Source organism: Gopherus evgoodei, chromosome 3 (assembly GCF_007399415.2).
Source record: "Gopherus evgoodei ecotype Sinaloan lineage chromosome 3, rGopEvg1_v1.p, whole genome shotgun sequence".
NCBI classification, from domain to species: domain Eukaryota; kingdom Metazoa; phylum Chordata; order Testudines; family Testudinidae; genus Gopherus; species Gopherus evgoodei.
In genome coordinates, this window is record NC_044324.1 from 15,458,969 (window position 1) to 15,477,017 (window position 18,049).

Consider the following 18,049-nt stretch of genomic DNA (forward strand, 5'->3'; position numbering starts at 1 on the left):
TAGTTGCTTGAATTCAGGGACATACTGTTTAGCAAACCACAGAGTAAAGTAACATGCATGTTGGACAATTGTACAGTAAATTACTATTACTGGCCCTGACGACTTGAACAGATTTTAATTACATGCATGCAAGTTGCAGAGAAACCAATTAGTGGATACCACAGCATCACTGTTGCTCAGGAAAGAACTGGTAAATGGATTGCTTCCCACAGAAAGGAATCTGTTTCTGTTCACTCTGAAACAGCCTCAGTTTACTTCTCAGGATTACAAGTGTAATGGCTAACATACATTTCATTCAGTGTTCAAAGATGACCTGGCACAGGAAGTGTGAGAATTCCCTCAGTTTCAGTAGTTCAATAGTACAGACTGAGCACTCTCAATAACCAAGTTAACGGAGCAGTCAGCATGTTATTACTTAAATTACAGGTCTCTGATTAGAGAGCAAAAATGCCATCATCAGGTTCCAGGAATGTCTCTCAATTATTCCCTATCAAATTAAACACACTCAGTTCATAATAAAATTAGTTACTTTTCCCACAGCTTGCATGGCAGACTCGGTCTGGACCTTTCCTTCTCATGAACCACCACCAGTACTGAAGAGTCTGCAAGCCAAATTAACATCCTTGTTTAAACTGGAGCAACACAATTCAATGCATTTGTACGTATTTGCACTGAAATGTCTCAAATAGTACTGATGACGCACAAGGAGGAAGAACAGACTTCAGCTTCAGAACAGACTCTTAGCATGTTGGCACCGAAAACTACTAACACTTTATTTTAGTTACTAAAGCTTGCAGATATTATGCTGAACACTCAGAAAGCAGACATGGTGTCTGAGAAGGAACCATTATCAAATAGCCAGAATAAAAGTACAAAAAGAACACCTAATTTTTTCGCTTTTTTGAATTTTTGTAACGTCCATTTCCACTCAGATTGGAAGAGCCCATGGACATGACATCCGAGCAAGCCGTGGGTTGAGGATGTCATGCGGACAACAGAAATACTTGAGATAGCAAGGGATGAGGTAGCTAAATGGCATCTTTCATTATAAATTTGCACTTTTGCAAAGTTTTAAATATTTTATTTCCCCAAACTTCTTAAAAGTCGTATTTAAATTTTGCAAAGCCCTGCAATTTTTTCTTACTTCTCTAATAATTTCCATTATATTCATGGTAGTTTTTGTCCCAAGGTTTGTTTACAGGCTGCTCAAGAATATGCTACTTAAGTCTCTACAAGCACTTTTCAAATTGTGACACTTTATCTGAAACAGCTCAATTTGAGTAGAGTAGACAAAGACCTCCAGGGTATGTCTTTTTTCCCAGGCATTTGAAAAAGAGGGAGAATTGTAAGAGCAGATATGAGAAATTATTCAAATGAAGGGGGGATTCATGGTAGATTGCCATAAATTATTGCACTAAGAATGTATTTTTAAGTTGTGTGAATGGCTGTGGAACCTTTATAGCGTTTTTATAAATCTACACGAACAAACTAAAATAACATAATTTGTATTTCACTATTAACAAGTGGCCAAATACAGCTCTTTGCATTCACTTAAGCATTTCCACTAACACAAGCAGGGATTGGTCCATTGATGGAAAAGCATGTTTTCTTTGAAGAGAGAGAACTACCAAATAGAGTATCTGTTTCTGCATAACCCATATGCATCGACAGTCTGGATTTTGATTCAACTTGCTACAAGTTTTCACTCATGCAGAAAGAAAGGTGGCCTGTGGACTTTTAGAGGTAATCCAGGTCTGTAGAACCCCAAAACGACAAAAGTGACAGTATGCTACTGCACATGGCCAGACTTATTCCAGAGATAATGAAACATTTCTCCTTTGGCTCCTCTGAACAGTCATACTTACACACATATGTTTCCTGTAAAGTTAATGTGTGGACACCTGTGCGGTTTGCACATCACAGCCACAACAGCAATCTGTAATAAGGAGAGTTACAAAGGAAGGAAATTATAATCTAAGTTATTTCTGAAATTATGAAAGATAAAAAAGTACATCCTGAAATTATACAAATAGGTCTCAAGGTCCCTTCCAGTCCTATTTTAAGTTTTTTCCCATCTGAGCCTTACCCTTAACACACTGGTGCATTAACTCTTGAAGGAAAAAATAGTAGTGGGAATCACCGTTGATCACCATCAAATGCAACAGTAAACTAGTTTTACTAAGGCCTGGTCTACACTACATGTTTAAACCGAATTTAGCAGCGTTAAACCAAATTAACCCTGCACCCGTCCACACAATGAAGCCCTTTATATTGATATAAAGGGCTCTTTAAACAGATTTCTGTACTCCTCCCCGACGAGGGGAGTAGCGCTAAAATCGGTATTACCATATCGGCTTAGGGTTAGTGTGGCTGCAATTCGACGGTATTGGCCTCCGGGCGGTATCCTACAGTGCACCATTGTGACCGCTCTGGAAAGCAATCTGAACTCGGATGCAGTGGCCAGGCAGACAGGAAAAGCCCCGCGAACTTTTGAATTTCATTTCCTGTTTGCCCAGCATGGAACTCTGATCAGCACAGGTGGCAATGCAGTCCCAAATCCAAAAAGAGCTCTGGCATGGACCATACGGGAGATACTGGATCTGATCGCTGTATGGGGAGACAAATCTGTTCTTTCTGATCTCTGTTACAGAAGACGAAATGACAAAGCATTTGAAAAAATCTCTGGGCTATGATAGACAGAGTCCACAGCAGGGACTCAGCACAGTGCTGCGTGACAAGCGTAACGGAAAGCCAAAGAATCAAATGGACGCTCATGGAGGGAGGGAGGGGGTACTGAGGACTCCAGCTATCCCACAGTCCCCGCAGTCTCTGAAAAGCATTTGCATTTTTGGCTGAGCTCCCAATGCCTGAAGGGTCAAAAACATTTTCCCAGGTGTTTCAGGGTGTATGTCATCAATTTACACCCTACCCCCCCCAAAAGAAAAGGGAAAAAAATTGTTTCTCGCCTTTTTTCAGTGTCACCCTATGTCTACTGCATGCTGCTGGTAGACGGGGTGCTGCTGCGCTGAACACCAGCATCCCCTTCCCAGTGGCAGATGGTGCAAAATGACTGGTATCCATTGTCATCATCATCCCGTGAGTGCTCCTGGCTGGCCTTGGTGAGGTCGGCCGGGAGTGCCTAGGTAAAAATGGGAATGACTCCCGGTCATTCCCAGCAGACGGTACAGAAGGCTTGGTAACCGTCCTCATCATGAGCTCCATCAGGCCCCCCGCCACCTCCTTCTCATGTCTAAAGGAGATTCTGTACTCCCTGGACTATCATAGCATCTGGAGGCTGAGCTCCTCTCCCCCCTAACCCTTTAATGTCCTGCCTGGACTATCACAGCAGCTGGAGGCTGCCTCCCTCTCATTTTATCTCACTAAAAAGTCAGTGTTTCTTATTCCTGCATTCTTTATCACTTCATCACAGAAATGGGGGGACACTGCCACGGTAGATCAGGAGGGTTGGGGGAGGAGGGAAACAACGGGTGGGGTTGTTGCAGGGGCACCCCCTAGAATGGCATGCAGCTCATCATTTCTGCAGGATCTCTGGGGCTCTGACACGGAGCAGCTGTGCTTTCTGGTTCTCTAGTACACTTGCCCCATATTCTAGGCAGGACTGACTATTTTTAGACAAAACAAAGAAGGGAATGACCCGAGGAGTCATTCCCATTTTTGTCCATGCGCCCCCGGCCGACCTCAGCGAGGCCAGCCAGGAGTACCCATGACAGCAGCAGATGGTACAAAAGGATTGATAACCATCATCGCCAATTTTCAAATGCAAACGGTGCAAAATGACTGATAACTATCATCTCATTGCCAATTTACAATGGCATACGGTGCAATAAGGATGGTAAACGTCTCTGCTACCTTGCAAAGGCAAATGAATGCTGCTGTGTAGCACTGCAGTACCGCCTCTGTCAGCAGCATCCAGTACACATACGGTGAAAGTGACAAAAGTCAAAACAGGCTCCATTGTTGCCATGCTATGGCGTCTGCCAGGGCAATCCAGGGAAAAAGGGCGTGAAATGATTGTCTGCCGTTGCTTTCACAGAGGAAGGATTGAGTGACGACATTTACCCAGAATCACCCACGACACTGTTTTTGCCCCATCATGCATTGGGATCTCAACCCAGAATTCCAATGGGCAGGGGAGACTGCGGGAACTATGGGATAGCTATGGGCAACAGTGCAACACTCCAGAAATCGACGATAGCCTCGGTACATGGATGCACACCGCTGAATTAATGCGCTTAGTGTGGCCGCATGCACTCGACTTTATACAATCTGTTTTAAAAAATTGGTTTCTGTAAAATCGGAATAATCCCGTAGCGTAGACATATCCTAAAAGGGGTTTCCACAGTCCAGAGGAATATAGCAGCAGGACATATTCATAGCACACAAGGCCACATTTACAAGATGACGACCCATCTTAGGTCTGGTACCACAGGTATCAAGACCCAGAGTGATATTAAAATCCTGACTGGGACAGTTCGGTGCATTTTCAGGAGAATGTGAGGCTGGGAGAATGACAATAGGCGTTGGAGAAAGACTTTGGAAGAAGGGCATTGGAGAGACAGAAAAATAAGGGGAGGAAATGACAAAAAGGGGAAAATAAATTCATCCTCACCAGCCACAGAAAGTAACTCCCAGAATCTTTTTCTCCCATGATCTCCTAGTTTCTCAAAAAAAGCCCTGAGCCTCATAACACCATTTGGGGGCATTAATCTCCCTTTTAACAAACAGAGAATATGAGAACTAGAGAGGTTAAGATGCAATTTTTCAAGTGTCCCCTAGTTTTGTGTACACAACTTGAGACACCAAGTGCCTGATTTTCAGAGATACTTGTCAATTATTATATGGCAACATGGAATTATCTTAATAACTGTACCTTTCCAGATTTTTTTATAAATTGGGGAGAAGGGCAGGGAGTGTGTGTGTGTTATGATAGGAAGGCTTAAAATATCCTGTTGGATGCTAGCTATAGTTAGTGTTAACACTTTTCAGCCTTAATTATCTTTTAAGAAAATTGTGGATGAAGGATTAAAATCTTGTTACTGGAACATTTGCTGAGCCGGCCAGCTGCAACAGCACTAAATTTTAAATGAGTCTTGTTTCCAGATTAACCTGTGGAAGTGAGACATGCTAATCTGTTTAATAAATGGCAGTCACTGCACCAGCCCTCTTTTTTGCCTTCATGAGATACTTTGAAAAACATATTCTCTTGCAACTGCTATGATGCTGTAGACCAGTGTTTTTCAAAGTTCGGAGCTGTAAGGCACTGGGTCACCTTGCTCAGCACCCAGGGACTAGAGCGCTATTCCTGGCCAGCAGCAAGCCCAGCTTCTAGGCAGGGGGACCACGGGGCTTCATACACTGCCTCTGCCCCAAGCACCGGCTCCCCACTCCCATTGGTGGGGAAACAGCCAATAGGAGTGAGGGGGGGCAATGCCTGAGGGTGAGAGCCACATGGAGCCGCTTGCACACCTCTGCCTAGGAGGTGGACCTGCTGATGTCCGCTTCTGGGGCACAGCGTGGTCTGTGATGCCAGGACAGGCAGGAAACCTGCTTCTACACCCCGGCTGCGCTGCTGACTTGGAGTCACCAGAGGTAAGGCCACACCCCAATCCTGCACCCCAATCCCCTGCCCCAGCTCTGAGCCCCTCTCACACCCTATACCCTTCATCCCCAGCGCCACTGGATTGCGGGCATCAACAATTTTCTTCAACTGGGTCCCCAGAAAAAAAAAGTTTGAAAACCACTGCTGCAGACAATCTGGAAAGTTGACCACATAGCTAGTACTTCATTAAAGCTTCTGGACTTTCAACATCTTTACAATGTTTGACAATAACTAATCCTGGTCTGTCACTGAAAGGGTCATTTATATAGAGTGCTCACCCCACTAGCAGTTCGGATAGGCTTTGCCTTTAGCTTGGGTACCAGCACCTTGCGATACTGAGGTGGAACAGCAGCGATGATGTCAACCAAACGAGGCTGTGCAGAAAGCCCATACTTAGCAGACGTCTTGGTTTTCACCCTAAAATGGAAGGATCTCAAATTATTTTATTCTATTCAGGTCCTTATGCCCATTGCTGTGATATCCCAGCACCTACCTACAACTCAATCCAGTAAGTGCTGTGTTACTGTCTACAGTTCAGACTAATGTACATTACTTAATGAGACACATATTAAAAGAACCTAATTAAAAAGCTGATGCTAGCTATATGGGATAGCTAACTTAACGTTATTAAGGCATTAAAAAAATAACCCAAGGCAACTGTAATTGTAAGATTTTGTATTTTTGCTATTTCTTGGCCTTTTGGGGAGGGGACGAGTTAAAGTGTGGTTTTGCTCAAAAAAGTTCTGAAACTAGCACTAGAAGGCTCAAAGTTTACTGTTTCTCAGTGACTGAGAGCAAATTAGTTCAGTTTACGAGATTTTGGTCTAACTGCTACCATGCAAACCCAGATTCCTCCTGGGTCTCTTTCCAACTTGTGCCCAGGAAAATGTCTTTGAAGGGAATACCAAAGCACTGCATTAGAAACCTGGGGCCAAATCCTGTTCTCGGTCTCAATACAGTTATTCTGAGTTTATAAAGGCAAGAGAAGAGTTTTATTTTAGGTAACAATTCTTTTCACTATGGGAGCCTGAATTTAATCCAGATCATTGTCACATGACTCTGGGTACATCTACACAGCAAACAAAAAGACCCATAGCAGCGAGTTTCAGAGCACAGGTCAAATGACTTGGGCGCTAAAAACAACAGTGTAGACATTCAGGCTTGGGTTGGAGCCTGCGCTCTGGAGCCCAGCGAAAGAGGTAGTTCTCAGGGCCAGGGCTCCAGCCCAAGCCCAAACACTAATTTGCTCTCAGTGGATCATAGTGGATCACAAGCTAAATACAACTGTTGTAAAAAAGCAAACATCATTCTGGGATGTATTAGCAGGACTGCTGTAAGCAAGACACGAGAAGTACTTCTTCCGCTTTACTCTCTGATTAGGCCTCAAGGACAGTATTGTGTCCAGTTCTGGGTGCCATATTTCCGGAAAGATGTTGACAAATTGGAGACAGTCCAGAGAAGATCAACAAAAATGATTAAAGGTCTAGAAAACATGGTTTATGAGGGAAGATTGAAAAAATTCGGTTTGTTTAGTCTGGAGAAGAGAAGGGGACATGATAACAGTTTTCGAGAAAAATTGTTCTCCTTAACCTTTGAGGATCAGACAAACAGCAATGGGCTTAAACTGCAGCAAGGGAGGTTTAGTTTGGACATTAGGAAAAACTTCCTGTCATAGTGGTTAAGCACTGGAATAAATTGCCTACAGAGGTTGTAGAATCTCCACCATTGGAGACTTTTAAGAGCGGTTAGGCAAACATCTGTTAGGGATGGTCTAGATAATTAGTCCTACCATGAGTGCAGGGGACTGCACTAGATGAACTCTCAAGGTCACTCCAGTCCTATGATTCTATGTTCTACATGATATTTTTAGCCCCACAATGCAAGCCCTGCAAGTCCAAGTCAGTGGAGGGTTTGTTTTGTTTTTTGCTGTGTAGACATACCCTGTATTGCCTCTGTTGGACTAACAGGTTGGACAGACTTACAATGTAAAAAATAAGAGACATGCTTATTCTTTTTCATTAATATGACTCATGCCATGGTATAAAAGCTCTGAATGAAGTAAACGGGTAAATTTTCAAGTCAGCGCACAAATGCAATTATATATAAGATTTGTATTGGTGAAAGAAATTTAGTTGGAGTGTGAAAACTAAGTACTATTTTTAAAAATTGTCTGAATAGACAATTATTCCTCCAGGGTTGGGTACCTGCCCTGGAAAACGCAGAGATAAGTTACTGGCTAGCTCTACTTACTTATTTAGATTCACATCTCTTCCCTGCTCATGAGCCTCAATCAGCTGTTTAATGACATCAGCTATTGTCATCATCATCAGCTCTGCATGGCTGAGGTCTCCTGAAATAAAAATGAAGTGTGTTCAGGAAAAAAAAAAAACCACACATACAATTGACATATGCTAATCATTTGTGAAAGTTACCAATTCAAGCTAACACTTCCTGCAATTCCAGCCTTAGGCTGCCGACCCCACAGAGCTATGCCAATGCACATGATTCCTCATTTACATCACCCCCTATCCCCCACCCTGCTTCTTGCCCCCTGACACCACCAGCCCTGGGACTCCTACCCCATCTAACCCCCCCTCATCCCCTGACTGCCCCCAGAACCCCTGCCCCTGACTGCCACCTGCCACCCCATCCAACCCCCCCTCTTTTCTGGATGCCCTCCAAGACCCCTGCACCCATTCAACCCCATTTCCCCCCCCCCCCCCCGAGTTCCTCTGCCCTCTACCCAAGCCCCCTGCTCCCTGCCCCCTTACCATGCTGCCTGGAGCACTGGTGGCTGGCGGCGTGGCTGTGGCTGGAGCCAGCCACGCCACCGCGCAGCACAGAGCACTGGGTTAGGCCACAGCTCTGCAGCTGTGCTGACCAGCCGCCCAGAGCATTGGGCCTTCTGGGACAGGAGCTCAGGGGCCAGGCAGGAGGGTCCCATGGGCCATAGTTTGCCCACCTCTGATCTATGTAGGGATCGGTCCTGGCTGGCAAGCCACCAGATGATTGTTCCCTATAAACCCTTTATCTAATCACAAGATGGAAAAGTACAACATGCGCTGCGCTTCTGCTTTTCCACATGGGAGGAAGGGAAGGGGAGAGTCCCAAGGCCACCAATAGAAGGATAGTAAATAGAGTTGTGAATTATGCTAATGCTGTAGGAATGCTGTAACTGAAGATAATAAAAGGGCTGCCACGCCTGACGACGGGGCGCCTTCCTGAGCAAACAAGCTGTCTGTGTCTGGTTCCTTCCCGCATCTGGTGACCCCGACGTGATTCCAGCCCTCCGTACCCGCCGGCTGGCCAAGCCGTGGTGCACCGCAGTGCGTCTTCGCACTCCCTCGTGAGTATGGGGGGGGATTTATCCGTGCAACAGAAGGCTCATGCGAAAGAGCTGGTTCAATTACTCAAGGTAACCGGTCGCACGACAGCATCGCAGCGACAAGTGGAGGAATTGCTCCACGCAATAGAGGTTAAATGCCCTTGGTACCCCGAGGGAGGGTCTCTCGAGGTTTCTGACTGGCAGAACGTGGGCGAACGGCTCCTAAGGGAGCCACGAGCGCCCATCCAACACATTTTGCTGTGACAACATTGTGCAGAGGCAATCGGGCGTTTGCGGAAGGAGGCGCCCCTGCTTGCCTCTCCCACCCCTACCCCACCTCCTTCCTATGCCACGGAGGCAGGAACCCCTTGTTCTGCGCCCGTGGCGACGGCCCCCGGCCTCACCCACCCGACTCCTCGCTGCCGTCACCACCCCTCCCGCCCTCGCCGGCTCAGAGCACGGTGCAAGCAGCCCTCCAGCAGGCGATGGCGGCAGGCGCTTCTCCCTTGTTGGAGGAGTGGGAGGGCGAACTCCCAGCCCTCTACCCGGTCACTTATAGCACAAACGCTCAGGGAGAGGCAACCGCCACCCATCACCCATTGCAGTATGCGGTTATTAGTGAGTTAAATAAAGGGGTCCGCCAATCTGGCCTCCGATCTACTTATGTAGAGGGTCTTATCGAAGGGTTAGGCAATACTTACGTTATGTTGTCAATGGACTGGAAACATCTGTTCCGAATGATTTTATCCCCTGCCCAATATGTTGTATGGGACAGCGAGTTCCGGGCTGCAGCATTGGCCATCTCCTCTGCGGATAATATTCCCGACCAGATATATGGGTTGGGTGCATTCGCGGAGGTGACGGCACAGCTGCAGCTCCCGGCAGCGTCCTTTAAACGCACCGCACTCTCCGTTATGCGGGCGTTTCGCCGGGTCCCCATTACGGGTAAGCCCTTATCATCCTTCACTAGCATCAGACAGGGGTCTTCTGAGCCTTTCCATCAATTTGTGGATCGGTTAAAAGAAGCCATTGCCCGGCAAATCGACAACCCAGAAGCCCAAGAGGAACTACTCCGCCGACTGGTGGCTGAACAAGCCAATGCTGATTGCCACCGCATCCTTCAGACAGTCATTCATCGCGCGCAGTACTCTCTGGCGGACATGATTCAGGCTTGCGCCGAAGTGGGGACACAAACCCACACCATGGCGTTACTTGCCGGCGCGCAAGCCTCTAGGTAATTGCTTCAATTGTAATAAGCCGGGTCATTTCCGCCGCGAGTGCCGGGCGCCGGGAGGAGGGGCCAGCAGAGACCGAGGGCGACCACTGGGAAGCGTAGGTGGGGGGCGCCCAAATAAAAAATGTCCCAAGTGTAACAAAGGCTTCCACTGGGCTAATCAGTGCCGCTCTGCCCCCTCGGGAAACTCCCAGTCGGGCCCCCCTCGGGCCCCGGTCTAACCGAGGGAGGAGGCGGCTTCCCCCCCCCGCCACCTCTGGCAGTGCGGGCATCGATTTGGAAAACGCACAGGACATGAGCTCTCAGCTCCCCGGAGAAGTACTCCTGATGCCCACTCAGCTTCGGGGCCTCCTCCCTCCCCGAACGGTGGGGCTCGTGCTCCCCCGCTCCTCTGCCCATTATAAAGGCATTATGACTGTCCCAGGGGTAATTGACGCTGATTATAGCGGCACCATCTATGCCCAATATTGGGGGCAGCTTCCGCTGTCCCTTAAAAAAGGGGAATCCTGGTCCCAACTGTTGTTGCTCCCTTATTATTGTCCTGCAGTCTCCCAACAGGAACGTAAAGGAGGATTTGGTTCCACGCGTGCCGAGCCCCTGCAGCCCCGGGCCGACAATAGAGTGGCAACTGACGCGACTTATCATCCCCAGGTCGCCGCCGTGATTCAGCACATACACGTCCGTAAGCCCACCTGCCTTTATCAGATTCACGGTAAGGTCTTGGCAGGGCTCTTAGACACCGGGGCTGACGTCTCCGTGATCGCAGGCAAGGAGTGGGACCCCTCCTGGCCCTCCGAGGTGGCCCCCTCAGTATGGGATGTCGGGGGCAGCCAAGCCTCCAGACGGAGTAGCAACTGGCTACCAGTGGTAGACCCTACGACGCAGCAAACAGTGGCCCAAATTAAACCATGCATTCTTCCCATAGAATTTAAATTTGTGGGGTCGGGATCTCCTTTCTCAACTAGGGGCTACGCTTGTTTTACCCTGACCTCATGCACCCATATCATAACCATTATTATAGCGAAAGCTGGACTGAGTCTGATATTTATGCGGCCTTTGTTACTCCCTTCCTTAACGAAGGGGTCCACTGTTCTGACTCCAACCCGGGAGCACAATGTGCCTATAGACTAATATGCCACCCCAATCATCGTATCCGGTTGTTTGTCTGGCGCTCCCTTTCACGTACCTCCTGCCTTGCGGTCTTACGCCCATTTCTCTGCATTCGACAAATAGGAGGCCGTTTTGAAGTATATTTTGTAACCACCAATTCTAGCCACCCGCCTGCGGCGTTTTATGAGGCTGAATATAGCGAGGACCGTGACTGGTGCCTGGCCTTAACTGCCCTAAATCCCGACTGGGAGCGGCTGGACCACCTATATTGTGAATTTTTTCAATTTTTCAGTTAAATCAATCTAGTTTGTTTTTACATGGCAACCACTCCCACTGCATTGGCCCTCACCTGGAAAACGCACTCCCCTGTTTGGGTGGAGCGGTGGCCCCTGCCCGCCGAAAAGCTGACCGCACTCTCCGCCTTAGTTCAGGAACAGTGCGAAGCCCGACACCTTGAACCCACCACCAGTCCCTATAATACTCCTGTTTTTGTGATAAAAAAGAAGTCAGGGAAATGGCGGCTATTACACGATTTGCGAGCCATTAATAAAATCCTAGAACCCATGGGCCCCCTACAATGTGGTGCCCCGAATCCCAATCTTATCCCACAAGGCTTCCAACTGGCCGTGATTGATTTAAAGGATTGGTTTTTTTCCATCCCTCTTCAGGAGCAAGACAAAAGGTACTTTGCCTTTACTGTCCCCACTCTTAATAATTCTCGCCCAACTCATCGCTATCAATGGACCATTCTTCCCCAGGGCATGCTTAACAGCCCCACCCTGTGCCAACACTATGTGGATACTGCTCTGTCTTCTTTTCGATAACTTTTTCCTTCTCTCCTTGTTTACCATTATATGGATGATATTCTGGTTGCTGCCCCAGTCCTCCCACAGGATTGGCTTAACCAGCTAACCTCCTCCCTTCGGACTTATGGATTGCAAATTGCCCCGGAAAAGGTCCAACTCCATGAGCCGTTCCAATATTTGGGCCATAAGCTTCAGGCTGCCTATTCCACTCCGATCCTTTCCTCGCTACAAATACCTAACCCGGTCGCCTATGTGGTCCTACAACAACTTTTGGGGGCTATCAATTGGTTACGCCCCTATTATCAAATTACTACCAGTACCCTGCGCCCCCTTTTTTTGGCCCTTACCCAGGGCACTCATCCCTCTGATCTTATCGCCCTCTCCACCGAGCAATTGGCCGTTTTAGCCACGCTTAACCAGCTCCTGGCCCGCCATTGGGTGGACCGTGCCTGTGACAATGTACCACCGAAATTAATTTGTCTCTGTGACACCCTACAACCCTGCACCATTGTGGCTCAAGATCCCGGTGTTTCCCCGCTGCGGATTCTTGAATGGCTCTACCTCCCACATTCCCCTCCTAACACCTTGTCTCCTCTGGAGCTCATGATCGCCCAATTAATTACCAAGGGCCGGCACCGCTGTCGTGCCCTTTTCGCATTGGATCCCGTGGAAATTGTTCTCCCGCTCCCGCTGCGCGGTACCGAGTTAGCTCTTGCTTTCTCTGATGCCCTCCAACTGGCCCTGGCCGGTTTTGTGGGCTCCCTTTCCTATCACACTAGTAAAGACCCTCATCTGCATGCCATTTGTCACATTCCCACTGTGTTTTGTAATCTTTGCCAGCATACCCCGATAGTTGGTGCTCTTACGGTCTTTACCGATGGCTGTCCGACCCACGGTGTAGTCTCTTGGCGTAGTGGTACGCAGTGGCGTTCGCGTTTTACCACTCCCCAAATGAGCCCTCAACGGGCAGAACTTGCTGCCCTTTGTTTAGCCTTTTCTCACTTCTCCACTGTCCCCCTTAACATTATTACGGACAGCCTTTATGTTGCTAATGTTGGTACCGCTATAGCTGGTAGCTACGTGACCCCACTCATGGAACAACCACTCCTTGCCCTCTTTCTTACTCTCCAACAGCTTTTGCACTCCCGGTCTCACCCGTTTTTTATTGCGCATATCCGTAGCCACCTTCCCCTCCCCGGGGTCTTGTCTGAGGGCAACGCTTATGCTGATGCACAAGTGCGTATTTCCTGGGTTCATTCCCCTACCTCCAGCCACGCCTTTCATCATCAAAATGCTAAAGCCCTCGCTCGGGAGTTCTCCATTCCCTTGGATGAAGCTAAGGCTGTTGTCCAACAATGCCCGCAATGTTCCTCCCTCCGCTCCTACCCCCCCACCGGCATTAACCCCCGCGGTCTCGGCGCCAATCAGCTTTGGCAAATGGATGTCACACGTTTTCCCCCCTTTTCCCCGTGGAGTTTTCTTCATGTTACCATTGACACCTATTCCGGCTACCTTTGGGTCACGGCCCACAAAGGTGAACGTGTTCGGCACGTTATCAACCATTTTGTCCGTTGTTTTTCTGTTATGGGCATCCCGGCCAAGCTGAAAACGGATAATGAGCCGGCTTATTGCTCTCAGCAATTCGCTGCCTTCTGCTCCCGTTGGGGCGTCGTGCACACCTTTGGCATCCCCTACAATTCGCAGGGCCAAGCCATCGTTGAGCGCGCCAACCGCACCCTGAAAACAGCTCTCCTCCAACAAAAAACAAAAGGGGGAATCCCGCCCACATTGCCGGACAAGGAGGAGTGGTTAGCACATGTGCTCTATACAATCAATCATTTAAATCTTGTTTTTGATGGTACCCATTATATATCCCGTTTACAGAAACACTTTTGGTGCAAGGAAGAACAACCCCCCCCATTCCTGATTTCAATCAGTTATTAACAACAACATTTCCGCTGTCTCAAGGACGGCGCCGCGGTACTCCCAATGCACCAGTGACGTGGGGACAAATAAAGTCCCTCTCACAGCAAGCTGAGCGTCTGCTGGAACAGCAAGAAAAGGAGAAAACCCCAGAGAATTTGTTAACTGCTCTTATTGCTTGCCTGAATGCTAATTCTTGTGTGATGTTATGTATAATGATATTTGTTGCTTGTTTGCCTTCAGGTTATGGGGCATCGATGCGTCCTAAATTACCCCCGGCCGCTAATGTGTGGGAAGCCCTGGCCCTATCTATCAATCGCACTGATTTTTGTCTTTCCCAGCAAACAGCGGTAGGGCAGCTTCTTGGGACATGTCTCGTCCCAGTTTGCCACAATGCAAACGAAATTGAAAACAGCACATGGTTCTATTCCAGTTTAGAAAGCAACACCACGATCAAAAATCTGGGCTTTTCAGCCTATCACAATTGGGGACCTCAATCCCAACACCTTCCAAATGGGGCCATTCAGTTGCTTACCCCTTATGTTGCTGATTTGAACGCCAGTTGTGCGCGTATGACTAATTGCACTGCGCATACCTGTGTCACCCTGCCCGACTCCCCCCTTAATTGCTCTACGCAACATAATGCCTCTTATCTATATAAGCATATAAAGTTGCCCCCTGGATGGTTTTGGACCTGTGCTGATCGAACCTTCAATTATATTCCTGCCAATCTCACTGATGGCACCCGCTGTTGCGTTAGCCGTTTGTCTCTCATCTTTGCCCCTCGACCTGAACAGGCAATGCGAAGTAAGCGCTCTTATTCTCAATTAACTTCCGAGCGTGATTCCGAAGTTCACCTTCTTTCCAAAACCGAGTATGTAGCCTTGGCCACCTCCCTGGTTGGTATACCTGGCCTAACCATTATTAATAGCAATAATATTAACCGGCTAGCGTGTTCAGCAGTTAAAGCCCTTAATGCTACTTCTATTGCCGTGGCACTGCTCAATGAGGAACAAACCGAATTACGCCATGGAATTTTGCAAAATAGAGCTGCTATTGATTATCTTCTCCTATTGCACCACTATGGGTGCGAAAAGGTTAATAACATGTGTTGTTTTAACATCTCTGATCATTCTCACGCTGTAAATAATCAGCTTGCGCTGATAAAAAACCTAACTGCTCAAATTCAAATTCACAACGATCCCTTCTCTTCCTGGTGGGATTGGCTGTCTAACTGGCTGCCAGGATGGGGCTGGTTACACCAATTAATAACCTATGGGGGACTCTGCCTTTTACTTCTCATATTTACCTGTTGCAGTATTCAATGCGTCCCCTCCCTGGTTTCCTTGTGTACTCAGGGTTGTCCGTGGGCCAAACAAAAATATGTTCCTTATCCTTAAAAACTAAAGGGGGAGATGTAGGGATCGGTCCTGGCTGGCAAGCCACCAGATGATTGTTCCCTATAAACCCTTTATCTAATCACAAGATGGAAAAGTACAACATGCGCTGCGCTTCTGCTTTTCCACATGGGAGGAAGGGAAGGGGAGAGTCCCAAGGCCACCAATAGAAGGATAGTAAATAGAGTTGTGAATTATGCTAATGCTGTAGGAATGCTGTAACTGAAGATAATAAAAGGGCTGCCACGCCTGACGACGGGGCGCCTTCCTGAGCAAACAAGCTGTCTGTGTCTGGTTCCTTCCCGCAGATCTACACAAATTCAGACTAGAACTAAGGCACAAATTTTCAACAGAGAAGATAATTGACCCCTGGAACAACTTCCCAAGGGCTAGGCTGGATTCTCCAGCATTGGAAACATTTAAATCAAGACTTTAGGGACATGCTAAGGAGGTCAGACTGGATGATCTCAGTAGTCCCTTCCGCCTTGGATTCTATGGCTACGTCAAGTATGGGGAGTAGCTGTGTTAGCCTGTATCCACAAAAACAACAAGGAGTCCGGTGGCACCTCAAACACTAACAGATTTATTTGGGCATATACTTCTCTGGGTAAAAAAGTACCTACGGAAGCGTATGCCCAAATAAATCTGTTAGTCTTTAAGGTGCCACCTGACTCCTCATTGTTTCTATGGCTACGTCCACACTGCTCACCTTACAGCAGTGCAGCTGTGCCAAGGCCCCTGTAACATCCGGAGAGCGAAATAAAACCACCTCCAAGGAGCGTGGCTCCCACTGAGGAAAGGCTGCCCACGCGGGGGCGTCAGTCGCTAAAACTTGTGTGTGTGCGCGGGGGGGGGTGTTAGTGTTTTTTCACAGCCCTGAGCGAGAAGTTGTAGCCAGGAAGGGGCCAGCGTAGACACAACCACATGCGTCTCTGGCAAGAAAAGGCCAGGAACGGGCTACAGCTGCTGCCCCTGAGGCGAAACAGGGCGGGCCCCAAGGAGTGGGGGGAGGGGGCTGCCTCCCTATCCGCTCCGCGCTATGGCCCCGATCCCGCGCACGGGCTGCCGCGCGCCGGCCGTTTAACCCCATTGGCACGTGAGCACCAGCGGGGGCGGGAACAACCCCGCTCCCGCGCAGCCGCCTCCGCGCTCGAGGCCCAGGAGGCGACGGGGGGCGGGTGTCCACCGCGTCACCCCTCCCCCGCCCCAAGCCCGAGGAACAGACGCGGGGGGGGGGCTCCCGCGAGCCGCAGAGGAAGGGGCCGCCGCCGTTACCTTTCTTCTTCTGCCTCATGCTGGACGCTCCCCTCGCGGCCACCGGCGACAGGCAAAACTCCCTCTCCCCCGTCCCTGCTTGGGGCGCAACTGAGCATGCGCCGCCGAACTGAGCATGCGCAGTGACCTTCGCTGAGGCAGCTGCCCTGACTTCTACTCAGCGTTTGCTGCCGGCTCTGTGGCGGGGTTAAGAGGGGTCCAAGGGGGCGGGATCAGGGTCTGAGCAGGGGGCAGAAATGTACTGGCGGGGGGGCTCAAGCTGCTGTAGGTGGAGGGGGAAATGGGGGGTGCGAGCCTGAGTTAGGCCCGGAGGGAGACGCGGCCAGACCCTGTGCGGGGACAGCCACCCCGCGGGATGAACCACCCGCTGTGCTCGCAAATGGGGGGGGGGGGCAGAGGCTTTTTTGGGTCTCCCCCCAGGACGCTGCATGTCGGCTCCGGAGCAAAGGGCGGGTTCCTGGGGCTGGGTTCTTAAAGGCACAGGCCGCCCAAGTCCTAATGTCACTGCTTAGACACCGCAGCTCCGCTCTGTCTTACACAAGTGCTGCGGGGATACCGCACTGCTCCCGCCGGGAGACTGAATGCCGTGAAATATTGTACAGACACTCCCACAGCCCGCACCCCTCCTGAACCCAACCGCCAGCCCACAGCCCGCACCCCTCCTGAACCCAACCGCCAGCCCACAGCCCGCACCCCTCCTGAACCCAACCGCCAGCCCACAGCCCGCACCCCTCCTGAACCCAACGCCAGCCCACAGCCCGCACCCCTCCTGAACCCAACGCCAGCCCACAGCCCGCACCCCTCCTGAACCCAACCGCCAGCCCACAGCCCGCACCCTTCCTGAACCCAACCGCCAGCCCACAGCCCGCACGGCTCCTGAACCCAACCGCCAGCCCAGAGCCCGCACCCCTCCTGAACCCAACCGCCGGCCCCGAGCCCGCACCCCTCCTGAACCCAAACGCCGGCCCCGAGCCCGCACCCCTCCTGAACCCAAACGCCGGCCCACAGCCCGCACCCCTCCTGAACCCAAAGGCCGGCCCACAGCCCGCACCCCTCCTGAACCCAAACGCCGGCCCAGAGCCCGCACCCCTCCTGAACCCAAACGCCGGCCCACAGCCCGCACCCCTCCTGAACCCAACCGCCGGCCCAGAGCCCGCACCCCTCCTGAACCCAACCGCCGGCCCAGAGCCCGCACCCCTCCTGAACCCAAACGCCGGCCCAGAGCCCGCACCCCTCCTGAACCCAACCGCCGGCCCAGAGCCCGCACCCCTCCTGAACCCAAACGCCGGCCCCGAGCCCGCACCCCTCCTGAACCCAAACGCCGGCCCCGAGCCCGCACCCCTCCTGAACCCAAACGCC

General features: G+C 50.0%; 1 protein-coding gene across 1 annotated transcript in view; it reads right to left on the reverse strand.

Annotated features, from left to right (window-relative positions):
- The window catches only part of ELP3 (elongator acetyltransferase complex subunit 3), a 178,674-nt gene extending 161,865 nt beyond the window's left edge, over nucleotides 1-16,809 (reverse strand). Inside the window, exons 1-4 of the mRNA XM_030555159.1 lie at nucleotides 16,691-16,809; nucleotides 7,871-7,970; nucleotides 5,899-6,037; nucleotides 1,866-1,936 (exon numbers count right to left, since the gene is read on the reverse strand). Coding sequence (XP_030411019.1) covers nucleotides 1,866-1,936; nucleotides 5,899-6,037; nucleotides 7,871-7,970; nucleotides 16,691-16,709 — 329 coding nt within the window. The 5' untranslated portion in view covers nucleotides 16,710-16,809. The remainder of the gene's footprint in view (nucleotides 1-1,865; nucleotides 1,937-5,898; nucleotides 6,038-7,870; nucleotides 7,971-16,690) is intronic.
- Between the last annotated feature and the right edge of the window lie 1,240 nt (nucleotides 16,810-18,049).